Below are 20,585 nucleotides of genomic sequence, written 5' to 3' on the forward strand. Positions count from 1 at the left end.
AAATTTTATGCTAATTTGAAAGTCGGAAATAGGATCTGTAAAAATTGAGAAAGGAGAACCAGCACTCGCCAACCAAATGCCACCATAAGAGGACCCCAAATATTTTAGAGCGTAGTACCTTGATAATGATTTTGTAAAAGTTAAAGTTGAATTAAATTATTAAATTTCTTAAAAGACTTCGTGATGCTATTATAAAGCAGAAGTCATTTTCATTTTTAAATAAATTTATAAACCCTTGGAGGAGACGATTCCGGCTACCATATTCCCGGACCACATGGAGTTGGATCGACATCGGCGGCTTACAAGAAGATTTTCGACACGTGAGTGATAAATTTGAATTAGTGATGGGCGCCCTAGTGCTTCGAATTAATCTGATGATCAAAGCTAGCTCGCCGAAAGGGTTTTTATTATAAATTAAGAAATTAATAAGAGTAATACTTGCACAAGTAAAATTAGTATTAAAGGTATTTTATTGAAAGAAAAAGATAGATCAATATTTCAGAAATTTCTATTAACTCAAAGAAGTACAAAATCTAGGCTATTAAAACATATGCATATGATATTTAATTTTTGCAATATAATTTGCGATAGTTTATTACAAATCTAATCCACTAGATGAATGGCTCTACCTATTCCGTCAGGTGCCGAATCTTGCACCCTGAGATAAAAATATATATTCGATATAAAGAAATCTACTAAGTACTAGAGATTTTAATATATATATATATATTTGGATTATTAGTGGCTAATTTATCAAGCTGATCTTAAAGCACACATTTTTAAATTGAATTGTCCAAGCCGACAAGTATTAGCAAGCGCATATCGCAGCTACATGCAACAGAATGCATATGATTTTAAGATAAAGGCACATTAAAAATTATACATATGAATAGATTCTGTTTTCCTATTGTTTAGTGTAACTGTTAGAGCAAAAAAACAAACTTAATAATAAGTACTATTCCTAATAGGTTTGATAGGCCAGAATTAAATGAAGCAATCAATTCGACAAACAAATCAATCCATAATACAATCAACAGCCTAAAAAATAAGAATTCTAAACAACTGGGGATTTGTTTTCTAAATGAAAGGCTGAAAAGACATAACTTCACTAATCATGGGTTGCATCTAAATCGATCTGGCAAAGTAATCTTTTGTAATAGATTGGCAGAGCTGATTGAAAGCCGTTTGCAATCCTCTGGTTTAAAAACAGTCAAAAAACAAATAACGTTTTTTTAGTAAATTGGCTCAAAACAGGGAAAGGGAAATAGCTACAAATGCTAGAGATAGAGTAGCACAAGATGGTAAGGTTTTTAGTATTTATCATCAAAATATTCAGTATCTTCGCAACAAAATTGACAGATTAGAAGTATTTCTTAAACAGGAGGATCCTGACATTGTTATTTTCACAGAGCATGGCTTAAAAATAAAGGAAATAAATCAAATTAGGATTCCAGGCTATTCACTGAGATCAGAATTTTGTAGAATAGCTCATAGAAGTGGTGGTGTATGTATATTCACTAGCAATGCTAAACATACCCAAACTTATGAACTGGATTTTGTTAAGAGATTTTCTGTTGAGATGGATTTAGAGGTGACGGGACAAAGGGTAAAAATTGATGATCGATTTGAGGTAGCAGTGTTAGGTATCTATAGGTCACCAAATGGAGACTGGCAAAAATTTTGTGAGCTGCTCCATACACTTTTGGAAATTACAACTGCTCGTTTCACAAATGTTATAGTAGTAGGAGATTTCAATACCGATTTTGCCAGGCAGGATAAAATGACAGAGGATATTAGAGATATTATTAATATGAATAATTTAGAAATTAAGGTCCACGAATATACAAGAGTAACTCGAACTTCACCGACAATTATTGATAATATCCTCACAAATATAGAAGGTTGTAATGTCAGGTTAGGTAGCTCAGATCTATCAGATCATAACTATCAAATTTTAGATGTTAAGTTGCAGGGCCAGAATCCAAGCAGAAAAAAAACTTTTGTGAAAGAAATTCAGCAATATGAGCTAGGAAATATAAATTGTTTGAAGCAGGAACTGCTTCAAGAAAATTGGAGTAGTGTTTATAACAGTTGTAACCTAAATTACAAATATAAGCAATTCATTGATACTCTAAGATTTCACATTAGTGTATGCTGTCCAATAAAAAAAGTCAAAGTAAAAAGTAAATTAAACAAAGTAGATGAATGGATAACTGAAGATATTCTTACTCAAAGAATATTGTTAGGGAAGCTTATGAGGAATTTAAATTAGTGAGGGATGTTCCGAGTGAAGTCAAATACAAATGTCTAAAGAAAAACTATGCAAAAGAAGTGAGGAAAGCTAAGTGTAAGAAAACAGCTGAAATATTAACAACTAGTACCAATTTTAACTCTGCTGTTTGGGAGGTAATTAATAGAAATAGGAGAGCAGCTCAAAAAGATACAGTTACTAATGTCCCTAGGATAATCGATGAACATGGAAATTATATGGATGATAGTATAGACATTTGTAACTTTTTCAATAAGTATTATCAACAGGTTGCATATAATCTCCAAAAGTCACTGAACACTAATACTTATAATACAACTACATTAAATGCTGAGCCAATTGAAAAGGTATTTAAATTTCATCCATTATCAAGAGATGAGTTGTCAAGGATAATAAAAAGTTTGAATAACAAAAAAACAGTAGGATTGGATGGGGTCTCAAGCAAAATTTTAAAAGAATGTGAAAATGAATTACTGGACCCTTTATTGCATCTCCTTAATACTTCACTAGAACAGGGTATTTTCCCTGATGATCTGAAACAAGGAAAAATTTTGCCAATTTTCAAGAGCGGTGATTCTGAAAGAGTTGAAAATTATAGACCCATTAGTATTCTGAATGTAATAAGTAAAATTTTTGAAAGAGTAGTTTTAAATAGGCTATTGATGCACCTGGAAGAAATTAATTTCATATGTGATGAACAGCATGGGTTCCAGAAAGGGAAATCTACTAAGACTGCAATAGTATCCCTTGTTGAAAGACTAATAGATATAATAGATTCAGGTGAGAAGGCAGCCGCAATATTTCTTGATTTATCCAGAGCTTTTTATAGTGTACAAGAATTCCTTTCAAACCTAAACTAGGTTGAACTACTTAGTGTTAGAATTATTATGTAATAACATGACTTGTCTTATACTCCATGACTGGAGTCTTTAGGACGTAATCTTAAAAAAAAAGAGTAGTGAACTCAACACAGTAAAAAGATGTACATGCTATGACCACTAATCATGTTGTATACTTCCTACATTCTAACTAAATAGTGATGATGTTTACAAGAATTTAAAAGGGGTAAGTGAACATGTAAAGTAAAGCAAATAATTATGTATTTTATGTGCTACATTCACTGTAAACATAATTGTATTTGAATTATTGTATTAATAATTTCACTAATGTAGTTATTCTAGATAATATTGATTTTTATTAACAATAACATATCCTAAAAATGTAGTACAGAACTTATATAGGCGAGCTAGACCTTGGCATTTTCAGGAAATCTAAAAAAATGGTATGTAGCCTGCCTTTTCACTGTAATGTTCAGTCAGGAACAAAGAAAATGTTCTTTTGCTTCAAACCATTTTCATTTGTCATCGAAATCAGACTATACATTTTCAAATAAACATTTCTTATGTAAAACAGCAGATTGTAAAACTTCCAGCATTGTTGTGAAAGTAAACTTATATTGAAAACAAAATAATAATTAAAAATTACATGTAAGAATTCATGTGGCACTTTAACTTTCTCTTCAACAAGGCTTCCCATAGCAGCCTACATACATAGTACTATGCACTACTTCGTGAGACTTTCTGCTTTGGCTGTCCCAAAAAAATTATTCGATCTGAATAAATACTGGAAATTGATGATTTGAGTATGTAGAACTTGAAAAAAATATTCTCAACTCTTAGAAATCTATTATTTCATTGATATACTCGTAAATGTAAGGTGATGTTTTAGTCCCATTTGAATAACATGCTATCTCTCCATAGCAACGGTTTGTTTAGAGACTAAGATGGTGTCATAGCAACGGCTTATGTCACACTTACATTGCCCATTTTGCTTTTGCTACAAAACCAAATACAGCTCTACATCTATTATGAATAATTGTGAACTTCTTTATAAAAGGTCTTTCTGTATAATAATTGTGCCCCAGTGAGATTGAAATTATCTTTATTCTTCTTCTTGAAAAGTACAAACAATATACATATACAAGACCACGTCACGTGACTGCGCCATCTTGTTAGAAATTAAAATTACCGCTACTATTACAATGCTAGACTTTCTTTCAAGATGGGGGATTTTGGCATCAAGATACTGTAATAGTGTCCACAGAGAAGAGGACAGAGAACTCATCTAATGTTGCGCTTAATGAGTGACCAGTAGTTTTGAGTGGGTGTGGAGGGGGGTAAAATGGGTGACTAACAGTTAGTTCTTCAACTCGCTACGAGAGATCAGTACCATCGACAGGCCTTCCCCGCTAATTCAGAAATCCCCCTCCAACAGTTGTAGTACTCTGTCACCTACTCCCCTTGCTCCGCTATTGTCATTCCACATCCACATTCAACAAAATAAAAACAAGTCACGATTGGCAATTATCCAATATTACTAGTAGATGATCGGCTTGCTCTGCTCTGCTGTCTTTTCAATTTTATGAAGCGCATACACGCACACAGTCATGCACACACCATACAGTGAATCACACACTAGTACAGTAACTTCTCAGAGAGGAGAAAGGAAAATATATTTTCTGTGTGATACTACAGTACTCCATAATTTCCCTCTCAGTATTATCTCATGCTGCTGATATCAACATAAAAGCTGTTGTTCCTTTTCCAATATAATTCATAATAAGTTTGGAATTATTTTATTTCTATGAATGCATAAATAAATAAATAAATGAGTCAATTCTATTACACATTGGCAAATAATCTGATAATGAGATCCTTCCAGATTAATTTTTATCAATGATTAAATTGAGGCTCCATCAATTATTGTTATACTTTTTTTCAATTCAAAGTGAAACTTCAAATCAAATAATTTATTATTAAATCACCATACCATCTATTCATATGATTAGTCCATTAATAAAAATTAAAGTCAAATAAAATTATTCTTTATATCTTCTGGATTAATTGTAGCTTACTGGAAACTGGGTATACAGAAAAAAATATTTCATGCTTTTTTTCTATTTGACTACTTGCTAGACAGCCATATTTATTTCTGAGTACAAAATTCATAAACTCAAATAATGAATAGATCACGAAGAAAACAGAAACCTCCATAATTTATTTCCTTTCAATAATATATTTTATAGATAAGAAATATAAAGTAATAAATTTGTTGACAGTGTGTGACATAATATATCCCAGAATGACAATTCAATTTAATTCAATGGAATTGATGAATGCAAATTATATAAAAATCTGCATAATAAATAATTTACACATTCTATGAAACTTATTTAGTAATAGGCTATATCAAATAATAAATAGTTTATTATTTTTGCAATTACTATAACCCACTATTAGCTATCACTATATGAAAAATTACTAATAACTACTGATACTATTCTAGCATATTATGATAATATATGGTTAAAAGAATTTATCTTTTTTCTATCTGTATGAACTTGTGACCCCCGTGGTTCAGAGAACTCGCTCAAGAACTGTTTTGCATTGTAATCTTTGAAACCCTCAACTTTTGATTATACAGAGTTTATGAAAATTACTAAAGCTGCTAAATATTTCTCTTACAATAATAATTTGACAGCAGTTTCCATTGGGATTGTTATTTGAAATGAAAAATTACTCTGTCGCTTCAACATCTTTGACACTCATATGGATCCAAAATCATTTTTTTAAATGTTTGATACATGATTTTGATACATAGTTCCAAGAGAAAATAAATAGCCAAAACCGCAAATTGATAATTATATCAACCCGTATCATTTTGTTGATACAAAAGTTGTAAAGTATAATGAATCAGCTAAAATCATATTATGTCTGTGTGTGATAGCTCCGAAATCAACGTTAGTAGACAGTCTACTAACTTTGCTCCCAAATAACCTCAGATGATGTTACGAATGAATGAATGGAAAAACTGTAGTAATTGCATGCAAAGAATTCTTCAGCTGACCAAATGATAGATCATAACAATTTTTTTTAATGCACTTTCAATGTTATTTTTATATCCTGAAAAAGGAGGAAAGAGTGAGTCAATTTGTTGTCCAACAAACTTGACCTGTAAAAGGGTTCGGAGAATATGTGTTCATAATTTGAGAAGATTGATCAATTCTTTCTAAAGTTATTGTAGAACATACAAACAGACGGACAACGACTTTGTCCTTCGGTAAGTCAAAAGTTAAAACTCACGCTAGTTCAATAATTATTCTATACAAAACCACTATAAATGAACAAAATATATTTACTAAGCTTAATTTATCATGAATACCAATAGAATATATGAGCCCAAAGTTAAACAATAATATTCAACATTCCATAATAACATCTATATTCACAACCAGAATAGAAAATACTTCGAAATTCATCAGTCCTTTAATGTTACGAAAAGCAATACTATGAAAATGAAAATACAGTCGAACCTCTGTATAACGAAGTCGATTGTCCCGAGAAAAAATTCGCTGCTGAGAGGTATGTTATTGAGAGGTTCTGTCAAGAAAACTGCCACGATCCTATGGATCTTATAATATCGTATCACGGCAGTAAATAAATGAATATGGTACATAAAACATATCATCGCGAACGTAGGTAGGGTACCTATTAGGCCAATATTAATATAAAAAATTAAAAATTTATGCTGTTGAAAACATGTTTTTTAATATTTGTAGAATCTAATAAGTAAACTCACCAATTTATTTCCAGAAAGCTTGATTTGTACTATTAGTAGATCTTAATCAAAGTACATACTCTGTAGCAATATTTTTCAACTTTTTACACTACTATTAGATGGAACGCAAAATATGGTTATTTTGTCAATAACTACACTATAAATACTATAATAACTCAAATTTCCTATTTTTTTTTGTTTTATATTTGAAAAAGTGAGTAATATCGGTTGAATTTTGCATTTGAATAAAACATCATGTTCGATAAACAACTCACATCTATTCAAACAGTTGGACATGTCTGGTACACTATTTTTCAGTTTTAATCCTTGCCTGATAATTTTGAAAGCCTCTAGAACTTCTTGATCTGACGGATTCTTCTCCTCAGGTTCGTCACAGTCATCATCATCATCATCGTCAGTTCAAAGAATTGTGAATGTGTGACAAAAGCAAGAATGGGAAAGTCCAGTCGTTCACCTGCCTGGTCTTCAATAATGACAAGCTCTTGGAATTCAATTTCCGACATGTGTTTCACCCTCTATTGACTGTCTACCACCCTATCTTCTTCCTACCTGGATTGCCATTATTTTTAGTCTATTGACCATTCTGCTGAAACTAAAGAATTCCTTGAAAATGACCGTCTGCTTCCTATACACACTACACTTTGTATGTTGAAGTCAAAAGAAAACTTTGTTGTTGAGAGGTCCGAAATTCGTTAAATAGAGGTAAATAAGCAGCAAAAACTCTAAAATGTCATGAGACCAGGTAAAAATTCGTTGTGTAGAGGATTTCGTTAGGTGGAGGTTTGTTATAGAGAGGTTCGACTGTATATTAGTTTGTTCAACATCCTACAGTTTATAATAGACAGGCCCTTATTGACAATTACTTGTGAATAGCTCCTCGAATAACAATGTTTTGAAATACTATTGTTCACGTAGGCTTCAGCAACACCTTTCTGCAAGAAGGGCGTTGGCAGTTGTGCGTGTGTCAAACTGGTTGGAATTTTCAATCTACAAATTGACACCCTGGCTCACTAGAGCCAGATAACCAGAGCCAGTTCAAAGGTAGTTTACAAAGAATAGCTGTCACGAAAGGCAATTCATTCATTTTAAACAAAGACAGCTCATTATTTGTCCGTTGCAGTTGAGAGCGGATTGAAATGTCAACATACAATACGATAAACAATATAAAACTTAAATTTCGTATTAGGTGGATAAAACAATTCTTTTAGACTCAGTCTGAGAAGCAGAAGGTGATATAATTGAAAAAAATAAAATATCCCTAATTCCATGTGCTAAAAATTTTATTGTCTAAGCCTACTAGGGGTGGATGCGTTTGTAATCGTGTTATCATGGTTCACTGCAGTTATCCTACAAACTTGTCCTGCACACTCGCACAAGCGCCAATTACAGAGCGGAGGTGCTCAATTAATTAAATTATTAATTAATTCACACCTAATTTACTAAATGATTTATAATCAATTAATTAAATTGAGGTGACATGGTTAATCACTTTATTATACAATTTTCGTTTGGAAAACTATTTATAAACCTTGAAGATAACAGTAAATCTTTTAATTACCATTGTATCATAAAATCAGGAAACGGGTATTCTACTTTATATGGTTATGAAATGTTTCATAACTATTAGTTCGGAGAACAGTAGAACTCGCTACACTCACTAACATTTATACTCATACACGTCTGCCTATTCACACACAAACACACATACAAATTGGATTTAGAGTATGATGATATATGCAATAGGATCGGTGGAGAACGCTGAGAAATAGAAGTTCTCTACACTTTTGAGCTTAGAAGCACGATTGGAAAGATGAAAAATCTTACAAATAGACGAACGCTGATTGACTTGAAACATAGAATTCGTTTCGCTCATTCAATAAACATACCTCAATCTGGTCTCCAACCCATTCCAGCATATTGCAATTCCAAACAAAAACCTAACCCCCTAAGCTACCCAACTCTAATTTTTCAACACAAAAATCTGTAACATCAACATGCATGAGCATAACGCCCACACAGCCGCACACAATCATGAATGTTCTATTCTATCTGGTACGATTTGTAAGGTGAAAAAACATACTGTAATACCTATATCACGATAAATATGAAGACTTATTTGAAATATGAAAATATAAAGATAAAACTAAGTGAAAAACATCAGTGAACAACAATATTTACAAAAAATATGCACATACTCTATCACTACGCTTGGCCCTTGATGGAAAAGCTTCCTTCTGACTTGAACGGTCTTTGGCCAAACCAAAAACCTATAAACCCTATAACCCCATTTTTTAGGGTTTGTATGCATAAGAGAAGTCCAGAACCAATTTTCGCATGCAAAATTTCCTTGTACAGAGTGGCCCAAATACCTAATATGTCTGGTTCATTCCCCAGTTCTGAGCTATTACAATCAAATCCAGTCATTGGACAAAAAAATCCTCTCTCTCCTTTTTTACTGTATATAAAATTCAGAATAAAATGAAACCATTCAGACCTCTATAATTTCAATCAGTTCTATCCTACAGTTTTTCCAAAACGAGTAGAATTTCATGGAAAATCAATTTTGATAAATCCTATAGTATTCAATCAACAATATCTTCCGATTGTCACAATTCAAAAATGTATAATTCAACATCCTACTAGGCGTAATTTTGTGCTCTACAATCTGAGAACAGGTAGAACGCTCTATCTCAAAGATTTTCAGGACACCTCAAGGATCGAAATTTCATTCATAACTTTTGATACAATGTTTGGATCTTCCCGTATGCTCCTTCTTTTCGGCTTGTCAAGGTAGTTGGAAATCATATATCATGAGTCAAGTTCCTAAGAGAAATGGGAAATTTTTTGTTGAGTGTACACTGTACTTAAACCCATATTCCATACACAAAATAATGACAATTTATTTATTCAATGCTACATATCTTATAAAATAATTCAGATATAAAATCAAAATCTAGTCAAGGATGTGAGGAATTTCCTCCTCTTCTCACTCCAATCAACAATACTTTCGATTTCAATACCATTAGAAAGTTACAACCGATTGAAAAAGTGACGATTGAATTTTTACCATTTTTTTCGCAATTCCACTGTTAATCAAGAGTCTCTTAAACGAGGATCATACATCATAGAAACTCATGATTGGTTCTAAATTTTATCCTATAGGAGCTCAGTTACCATAAATATTTATCTTCAACTACTGTTTTCCATCTTAGAACTACCGAGATCGTGAATATGAGGAGAATATCTTCAATCACTTGATATTTTCAAGTTATTGAATCGTACCGTGCGTCCAAGTGAACTATGAATAAAAATGATAAAATCAACAGCATTTTTTGCGTTTCAAGTTTATCAACATGGTCGGAATTGATTAGCAGATTCAGCCACAAAGTTTCTTCTAAAAGGGCATGAAGAATATTTCAAAATCGATTTACGATTTTAGTTTTGCTCTTTATTGCTCTACTTATAATTTTGTATTATATCAAGCAAAGGAAATACATTAACGACAAAAATACACATACATAATAACAGGGGTAGGTAAATCTTTTCAAAGAGTATCAATCAATTTCCTCCTTATAATATACAATGAAACTGGATGTTATTTTACTGAATGCTAAGAAGATAGTGGATCTTATAAGTTTATAATGAGAGAAATTCATTGAATTTTCAAATTATTCCCTCTTCCCCAATATCCCGCTAGACGGCTAGCCTAACAGCATTTAGCTCATATGCAAAATTAGAACTTTCCACTATGGGTACAGTCCATGAAAAAGGTTGTCAACCATTGGCTATTCAATGAAAACAAAAAGCAACTGAAATAATATCATTAAGGTTAACAATCTTTGGCTATTCAATGAAAAAAAAGTAACTGAAACAATATTATTGTTAATGAGCAGTTTTGACATCATTTATTAAAATCATTTTAGAACAATAATAGAGAAATATAATGCTGCATTACACAGCACCTCAAGAACATGTCATGATTAAAATTATTCCATGCTCTTTCTCAATGTTTAAGTTAAAAATTGCAATATTGTGGATTAAATTAGATTGATTTAAATTTTTTCAATTATTGAATTGAAGTACATAATGTAATAAAGTTACAAAATCTGGCCACTCATTCACTTATTGTTTTCTAGTTCTTGTTGATTGGAAATAAAAATTAATCCTCTTTGTCACTGGAGAAGCAGCGTTCATGCGATCTGGAGAGTTGAGAGTAGCAAGTGATTAGAATAAGAAAAATGAATGTAAATGAAAAAATGAAAAGTCTAGTTTATGTATTATTAGCAAAACAATGACATAGGCCTACATGCCTCAAGCCACAAATGCTGTCAGCAGTTGTTTTGCTGGGGGGAGAGAGTGGTGTGAACTGGTTTGTTGGAGAGGGAAGTGTAGGATGCCAATGACTCCCCACTACGTCCCCCTACTACAGTACTAATTCAGATCAGACAGAAATCGTCATTTGCGTATACAAGCGCTTTCTACCGGTATAAGTGATACTACACATTAGGCGAAACAATAGTCAGTAAGAATGTTTCCTCTGATCTCTTCTCTGTGTAGTGTCCCCATTATAATGGCAGTGGAGAAGAACGTTGCCGATCCTCTGTCTTGTCGATGCCTTCTATAGACGGTAGCTGATACAGGTTTATCGATGTAACATATTAACTTTTCATTCTCGTTTAAAATAATCAATTATATTTTATCAAGCAAGAAATTATATTTTTCAATCATTTCATAATGAATTTTCATAATTAAGATGAAATATTATGTTAATTAATTATCAATTCTACAAAGACGATCTGGCAACAGAGCAAAGCGAGAAAGATATAACACCATCCACTTTATTGAATGATAGACAATGATAGCAGTACCATTGCTAATCAAACACTGCCATACTTGTAACGTGGACCTCACTATAGCCGACTTTCCATTATGTATGTATTCTGTGACCTAGGGTTTCATCATGCTGACAGATATCAACTAGAAGTGTGAACACCATAAACAGTGTTTCTAGACGTAGGCTACGATGGAGGAATCAGGTTAAGGCTGACTTGGAGAGCTACTCAAGGAGAAGCAGAGGATCAAGCAAGCTACATGGCGATGAGTTGATGGCGGAGCAAAATATCAACTTGAAACTATTTATCAAATATGAATTGTTAATTAGTGTTTAGTGAATATAATCCACTAAAGACTTGAACTACTAAAAAATTAAATGAATTTGAATGAGTAAATGTGGCTTACAAAATTCTCAGCTGAAAATTGTTTCTCATGTATGTTTTTTGAGATGTCTTTTCAAATTACTGGAATGAGCACATTTATAGTCACAAAAGTTGCAGCTGAAAGGTGTTTCTCCTGTATGTGTTCTGAGATGTCTTTTCAAATAACTTGATTGAGTACATTTATAGTCACAAAAGTTGCAGCTGAAAGGTGTTTCTCCTGTATGTGTTCTGAGATGTCTTTTTAAGGAACTTGAGTCACCACATCTATAGTCACAAAATCGTGTATGTGTTCTGAGATGTATTTTCAAACTATCTGGACGAGCACATTTATAGTCACAAAAGTTGCAGCTGAAAGGTGTTTCTCCTGTATGTGTTCTGAGATGGCTTTTCAAATTACTTGATTTAGTACATTTATAGTCACAAAATTCGCAAAAGAAAGGTGTTTCTCCTGTATGTGTTATGAGATGTATTTTCAAACTACTTGAACGAGCACATTTATAGTCACAAAAAGTGCAGCTGAAAGGTGTTTCTCCTGTATGTGTTCTGAGATGGCTTTTCAAATTACTTGATTTAGTAAATTTATAGTCGCAAAATTCGCAAATGAAAGGTGTTTCTCCTGTATGAGTTCTGAGATGTATTTTCAAACTATCTGGACGAGCACATTTATAGTCACAAAAGTTGCAACTGAAAGGTGTTTCTCCTGTATGTGTTCTGAGATGTATTTTCAAACTAATTAATTGAGCACATTTATAGTGACAAAATTCGCAAATGAAAGGTGTTTCTCCTGTATGTGTTCTGAGATGTCGTTTTAAATTACTTGATTGAGCACATTTATAGTCACAAAAGTTGCAGCTGAAAGGTGTTTCTCCTGTATGTGTTGTGAGATGTTGTTTTAAATGACTTGAATAAGCACTTTTATAGTCACAAATCTCACAACTGAAAGGCTTTCCCTTAGAGTGTTTTCTCATGTGTCTATTCAAATCATAGGAACGGTGTGTTTCATAGCTGCAGTCAGCACAACTGTAGAGCTTGGTCTTTTTGCCAGCCATAGATGGCTCAGTACACTCTTCCACTGGAGAGATTGAATGTGCCTTCAGTCCACCCACTTCTGTTGCATTGGCAGTTCCTGATGTGATGCAGTTTGGAGGCCACATCTCCGTTTCACTCTTCACTGAACTTCCTTCTGCCTCTTGCTCAACTGCAAACATTGATAATGTAAATTGTTATTGGTGATTAGAACAGAATATAGATGAGGAATGATAGAACTAGAAAAAAACTAGTAAAAAGCATTGAGACTGAGTGTTGATGGAAAAAATGTATCAGAGGTAAATTTAAATAATGACATTATGACTAATAATAATGAATGAGTTATAATTCTTTCCTTCCCTTTTCCTTTGTTCTGGTACGTTACCCCCAGAAGAAGGGAGTTTATTACAGAAAATATAACAAACAAAAATGAAAAATACACTTATAAAAATAAATCTTAGAAACAAAAAATGAAGAATAATAAACAAGAATGATAAATGATGAGAAAATTCTTTTTCAGTGGAAAATTTCAAAAATTATACACCAGACGAAATATAGATACTCCAAAACCTTCAAAAGAAGGTTTGACTGGAGGAGTCAAGTTTTACATTATATCTTTATAAGAAAACAAAACATAGAAATAATACATTGATATAATCAATCAGTGATCTCAAAATAATTATTTTCAATTCAAATCATATAAAAAGAAAAATAGTTGTAAATCTCCAGTAGAAAAAATAATTTATTGATACATTAATAATACAATAATACTAATAATAATAAAGTTGCTGGCATACTGCACCAGGACCTGGCATTAAGACATAAGTTGATTGTTGAGAAAGTCCCTTACTATCAATATGCTCCAACTTCAATCCTAGAGAACAATACCCACAAGCTGTATTGGGACAGATCTGTGCTGACTTACAGAACGATATATACAAGGTTTTTGGATTTGCATTTCAAGGATAATATAAAAGGAAAAAGGAGTCTCCTCCATACGCCAATATTAGAGTAAAATGCCATTATGAAAATAGATCACGTGACGCTAGTGTTCCCGCGCATCTCAAGTCTACTATTCAAAGATTTGAGCCAGCTGGTGACAGAGCAATAACTCTGGAGACACACGAGTTCTGCTATCTCTTCATAGTGAATCATTTAATAGAATCAACAGTTGCCAACAGTTTGCAATTGGATATTCACATTTTTACGAATTTCGAGCTTATTTTCAGTTTTAGGTGAAAATGTTACTGAACATTAATTGTAGAGATTCTCATGCTCAATCTTTTCCACTCGAAAGTTTTTGTTTAAATTGTATCTGAAGCCTGATAACTGAGAATCTAAAATCAAACTTTGCATAGATGGGGCGCAGCTCCTGAAATTTTTACAGATATGGGACTTGTGGCAGTTGATAGAGCTTATCAATGACTATTGTAGGTATAACTTTGATCAAAATCGTTGGAGCCGTTTTCGAGATAATCGCGAAAAACTCTGTTTTTGACAACATTTTCGCCATTTCAGCCGCCATCTTGAATCGCATTTGATTGAAATTGTTCGTGTCGGATCCTTATATTGTAAGGACCTTAAATTCCAAATTTCAAGTCATTCCGTTAATTGGGAGATGATATATCGTGTACACAGACGTACATACACTCATACACACACACACACATACAGACCAATACCCAAAAACCACTTTTGGACTCTGAAACGTATAGAAATGAAACATATAGAACTTTAGAAATTGGAGTACCTTAATTTTTTTCGGAAAGCAATACTTTCCTTACCTATGATAATAGGGCAAGGAAAGTAAAAAAGCTGTGAAGACTATTAACTGCATACCTCATTGAATGCAATTTTTATAAACTATTAAATGAATTATTGATTATGTGCAATAGCGCATGCAATTAATAACTAAAATAACATAGTATTGTCACTCGAACTTTCTCTGCTTTGAAATCTGGCTGTCCTGTTGCCAGTATGTCTTGAGAGGAGATTGGATTTTGATGTTAGCATTTTTGATCCACCAACCCGAACAGCCATTAGCCGTTTTCACACAGATATCTCGCAGACACGACATACAGGCAGGATTTTCTCTGATGGACAGTATAAGAGGAGGCTGCGGTTTATAACTGCTCGAGGTCTACTGTACACAGAAATACTAGTGGATGTAGGCATTCCATAACATGAAAAATGAAAATAATAATAATAAAACTCAGTCATTATTATTATTATTATGACTGAGTTCATAATAAGATGATAATAATCATTTAGTTTTCTTCCCATTGTGAAGTACATCATAATAAGAGGTACATTTTTTGAAATAGAATAGAATTACAGTACTTATTCATTTGGTGAAGTGGAAAAGATTGGAAAGTAATGTTCACTCAATTATGAGTTTTCATGGCGTAGTTTCAAGTTTGTAGCTTTACAGAGAGTATTAAATGCAATTCTACTGGGGAATATCATAGTTACACATTTTCTCTTACAGGATTTTCCAGTCCTGAATATAAAAAAGCTTCATGTAAGGAATTTGCCACAATCTAATCACCTAAGCAGACCTAATCGATCAAGAATTGGATAGTGACAGAATGAATCTCACCATATGCATCCTCTTTGATGAATATTAGATTGTAGCCAGGGATCAAATATTGTTGGCTGGAACCATCATCGGTTGGAGAGCCTGCAGTGCTGCACCCTGGCGCTGGTTCTTGGCTGCTATCATTCTCCTGCTTAACTGCCGCCATCTGCAATTTGGCATCACAATCAATGAGAAGACAATAAATTCATTCCACACTTGACATAGCCTATCAATCACAAACCGTGACACTTTGGGCAATTGAGAATTGTTTTAAAAAGCAGATACTAAATCAGATGTAGTCAATGTTAGTAAAATTTAAAAGTCAAGCACATTCAATTCAAGGAATTTAAAAGTAATCTTTCAAAAAGGACTAATCGAAATTTGAAAACATGAATATGAATATTATACTTCTACACCAAATGTCAGATAGACTACTATATTATGGTTTCAATTCTACATTTGTTATTTTTGGTTCTTTTCATGGGATTAATTTATTATGTTATGGATTGAAGTTTTGTTACTGAGAAAAATAATGAATCAATCAGTAAAATTATCTACTTGAAACTATTCGAAGTCTATCAACAATATTGACATACTGGTAAGCCATTGTTCAAAAAATCCTTATATTTGCTTTGAATAATGCTCAAAAAAGCAGCTCTCATTTTGAATTGAGTAATGGCTTCAAGTCATATTGTTTGAACAAATTTAATAACTTGAAGTGAAATCCTTAATAGAAAATTAGTTTTCTTTATAACCATGCTTCACAGACAAACACATTCTTTCCCTTTCTTCATACAGATAAATGCATTGTCTCTCAGACATATGTACATCTTCAAAGTCCTAGCTCTATTCTACAGGATGAGTGAAAGCTATGGTCAGCCCATGGTTCAGAGTAATCATTTCCAGCAAACACGGCAGATAACTCTGGGATTGGTGAGATGCCCTAAAGCAAGTCGTACTCTCTTTCAGAAGTGCTTTCTATTTATTAGGCCGGAGTTCTACAATATTCTGCCTACAGAAATTAAAAATTTGAGAACCTTCAAAAAATTAAAATCCAATCTGAAGCCTTGTCTTTTCAAAGCTCATCCAAATGATGTTGAGGAATGGTTTATTGTGCTGCATTGAACTTGATCATCCACCCTTTGAATAATTTTGTACCTCAAAATTTGAGTCCTATTTATAATTTTTAGGAGCCAATTGACTCCTGCTTGCACTCAAGTAATATTTCTCTCACTTTGCAAGCTAGTATTTATTCCACTTGCATCAATATTATGCATATAATTCATTATTTTTTGGTTGTGCAATATTTGTATTTTGGAGATGTTTTTATGTTCATTTGGTCAAAATTCTCGTCAAATTTTAAATTTACAGTATTATTAGTTATAAACATAAATAAGTAATATGCTAGTTATGTATTTATATATATATTTTTTTTTGAATGCTCTGTAATTATATTCTATAACTATAATGCATAAATATATAGGCCTACTATGTACTATAATATTCATATTGTATTGCATTTTGAGCAAATGAAATGAAATTTATTCTATTCTAGACTAGCTGGCCCGGCAAACTTCGTACCGCCAAATAGTTAATGCATCTCATGATAAACTTTAGCTGGATGCACACCTGAGTAGGTGCGATGCAGCATTTTGCATCCAGGTGCTTCTTGCTTATTGGTTTGAATGGAAGAACTCACACACACTGAATAGGGCATGGCGTGGAACTGTAATCTCCATAAGATCAACACTTTGTATCTCCAAGCCGCGCCTCGTCAGGTGTGTTTAGCCTTAGCTTAATCTGATGCATCACTATATTTTTATGGAAATTATCCAACAATCAGTATTCACATTTATATCTCAATATGGACTTTCCATGTGCTTAGTTATATATTTATTCATTGATATTTTACTAATCCTACAAATTTGGTGCACACAAAAAAAGTTATTGAATGTCAAAATTTAAGGCTCAATTTTTATTTACATAGATTAGAAGCTTTTTTAGTGTAAGTGTACATCTAGTGCCAACATACAAGTCATCAAATATTTGGTTGGGATCGATTTAGTATGTTATTTTGAGCACAAAAATTAAACGGCGGTCACTATTGTTTTTAAAATAAACATAGTCCAAAGTAGCACAATTTTACTTGCATTTAACCTATAAGTGGCAGCCATTTTATCTATCGAAATCATCAAATTATGATTTTCCCAATCTACGTTTTCCTAATCTAAACTTCCCTAACCTAAAGCTTTTCCTAACTAAAAATTTTCTAACTAAAGCTTTTTCTAACTAAAGCTTTTTCTAACCTAAAGCTTTCCCTAACCTTAGCTTTCCTAAACTAATACATTAGAGGTGTTTGAAATGTTGTAAACAAAGTGAGGTTAGCAAAACTAAATTTTTTTTTTAATTTATGAGTGACCGCCGTTTATCTCTTGTGATTTTGTGTTCAAAATGATATACTGTAATATCTCGGGTAGATTAGATATTAATAACTGCTTTTACCAAAGGGTAGACGTAGTTAAAGAAGGTTAATTTTTACTCTATGAAAATTTGTTGTATTTAAACATTTTTTCTACCATTGTTTACAACAATTTTGACTTTGCTCTGGCTGCCTAGCCTAATAAAAAAATCATTGAAAGAGATTTGGACTGGTACAATAAAACAAAAAAACCTATCGTTATGCAAATAAAGTTCGATCGCCCCTTGTCATTTTAGTAGGATTAATTTTGGGACTCACCCATAATGAAGATGTTAGATTAGTCCATTAAATGATGATTTGGGTGATCCACACTCCCGAAAAGAATTGGTGTCTAAGCGCGTTCCGTTTGCTTCAACGGTTAAAACAAGAGTGCACGGAAAGTATGCAATTTTTGTCTTAGGTCCGATTCTTCATAGGCCTACACGTGGAAACTAGCTTACGGCAGAGGGAAGAAGAACCGGAAACTGTTGATGGGACGAGTGGATGGAAACTATCTTTTCCAGGCTGGGATGCTAGCTAGGCAGTTTCCAACCCTGAGAAAGATCCTCACCTCGTCCATCAGTTAAAAAAAATGCAAGCTTTCCGTAGCCTATGCTAGGCAGCCAGCAAATAAAATACTACGTTCTAATTTTCACTAATTTCAATAGGTAACACTACTTCCAATCGCTTCCATTACAATACTAAATTGATCCCAACCAAAAATTTGATGACATGTATGTTGGCACTGGGCGTACACTTTAGCCGTTTTTTATAGATTTGAACAGATGCATAGATTTGAACATAGTGACACTAAAAACAATAAAGGACATTTATTGGATTGGCCATACTCAACTTTGGCAAACATTTTTAAAGCATAAGGTGGAAGATAGGCCTACAGCTCAGTGATCAATTTCGCTGTCACAGACATGAAATTCACAAATAAGTTTTGAATTGGAAATTTTTTTCCAATTGAGAAAAATTAGTTATCTTTTTGAAAGATGACTTAGAACACTTAGTAGAAAGTTATTAATTTTATCTGCATGTATATAGGGAAAGATCAACAATACTCACAATACAGTTGTTTTAGGATTATGATTAAGTGAAATTTATTTCAAAGCACTTACCAATTCATCCATTAGTTTCTTGAAAGAGGAAAGGAGTAATTTATCAATATTTTATACTTTTTATAGCAAAATTCTAGCCGGTGTGCTCCCCATGTTATCTCAATTATTATTGAAGATATCGACTCAATTTTTTTTAAATTAAAGAGGAGGAAAAAATAGAGCGCGCTAGCCTATTTTTACACAATTTAGTTTGATTTTAATATTAGAAATAGCTGTTTCAAAACTAGTTTTATTTTGAAGAAAGGATGATTCTAAATAATATTATTATCTCAACTATTTTTGAAGGTATCAACTCAATTTTTTTCTGATGAAAGAAGAAGGAAAAATAGGTGTTGCTTCTATGAATTTTATTTTGAAAGACTTATAATTAAAACATTAAAAAAAACAGTTTGAATTTCTGAAGTGAGACTCAACACTCAACAATGAAGAATGAGGTTATGTTAACAATGAAGAACAGTAAACTCTATACTAACTGGAATGAACTAGTAACACAAAGAAAGTGAGGCAGCTGGTGAAGATAGGCAACCCGCATTGCTGTGGGATTCGTCATTTTGTAACACATTGGCTCTTATGGGAAAATGCATTGCACAGTTGCAATTTCTATTTTATTTCTATATTGTATGTCTTATTCCATGGAAGCGTTATTTTCCTTTATTAAGGAGTTTATTGTTAACTTTTTCAGAGCAAAAATAATGAAATAGGTTGAATATGAATAGAGAAAAGATTTTTTTCATTTGTGACTGCAGTAGTTTTAGTAATGTCAACTTTTCACAAGCAAGGGAATAACTTGGGGCCAGATTTCAGAGAAGCGTATCATTTATTAATTTTTATTTATTTAACAAGGACAAATATAAACTGTCATGAAATGATTGGGAATGAAAAAACAGGCTCATAGTCCTTATTATTCCAGTCCCGAATTTTGTTTATACACAGTCCAAAGGAGGGCTGTGTTTAATTGAAACTATCACAGTCTGATGTTTATTTTGATAGGATATACTATTGTTTTTTGGATTATATGATTTATTGTTATTGTTAAAGGAAAGATTTATGATTTATTGTTTAATGAAATAAATTTAATAATATAGACCTACTCACAGCAGGCTATGAATGTAGAATTATGTAGGTGTGCATTGGTGTAATTTCAAATCATGTAAGAGTGGGAGTTTCAGAAATGAAGCAAATAACGAAGAAACATTTTATTATATTATATGACTATGATAAGCAAACAGTAAAATATGCTACATAATTACCAGAGTAAAATGAACAATTTGAGATT

General features: G+C 32.6%; 1 protein-coding gene across 3 annotated transcripts; it reads right to left on the reverse strand.

The window, feature by feature from the left end:
- Positions 1-9,796: 9,796 nt before the first annotated feature.
- LOC120352275 (gastrula zinc finger protein XlCGF57.1-like) lies at positions 9,797-19,731 on the reverse strand. Of its 3 annotated transcripts, XM_039432051.1 has the most exons (4): positions 19,310-19,731; positions 15,749-15,893; positions 12,422-13,321; positions 11,700-12,358 (listed from the first exon to the last, which is right to left on the reverse strand). In XM_039432051.1, the coding sequence occupies exons 1-4, from the start codon at positions 19,319-19,321 to the stop codon at positions 12,171-12,173; spliced, it is 1,245 nt and encodes a 414-aa protein (XP_039287985.1). In that variant the 5' UTR covers positions 19,322-19,731; the 3' UTR covers positions 11,700-12,170. The 3 variants fall into 3 exon arrangements, with proteins under 3 accessions (XP_039287982.1, XP_039287984.1, XP_039287985.1); XM_039432048.1 differs by having other exon boundaries at positions 9,797-13,321; XM_039432050.1 differs by lacking the exon at positions 19,310-19,731 and adding an exon at positions 18,465-18,909 and having other exon boundaries at positions 9,797-13,321.
- Between the last annotated feature and the right edge of the window lie 854 nt (positions 19,732-20,585).

Source organism: Nilaparvata lugens, chromosome 7, assembly GCF_014356525.2.
Source record: "Nilaparvata lugens isolate BPH chromosome 7, ASM1435652v1, whole genome shotgun sequence".
Lineage (NCBI taxonomy): Eukaryota > Metazoa > Arthropoda > Insecta > Hemiptera > Delphacidae > Nilaparvata > Nilaparvata lugens.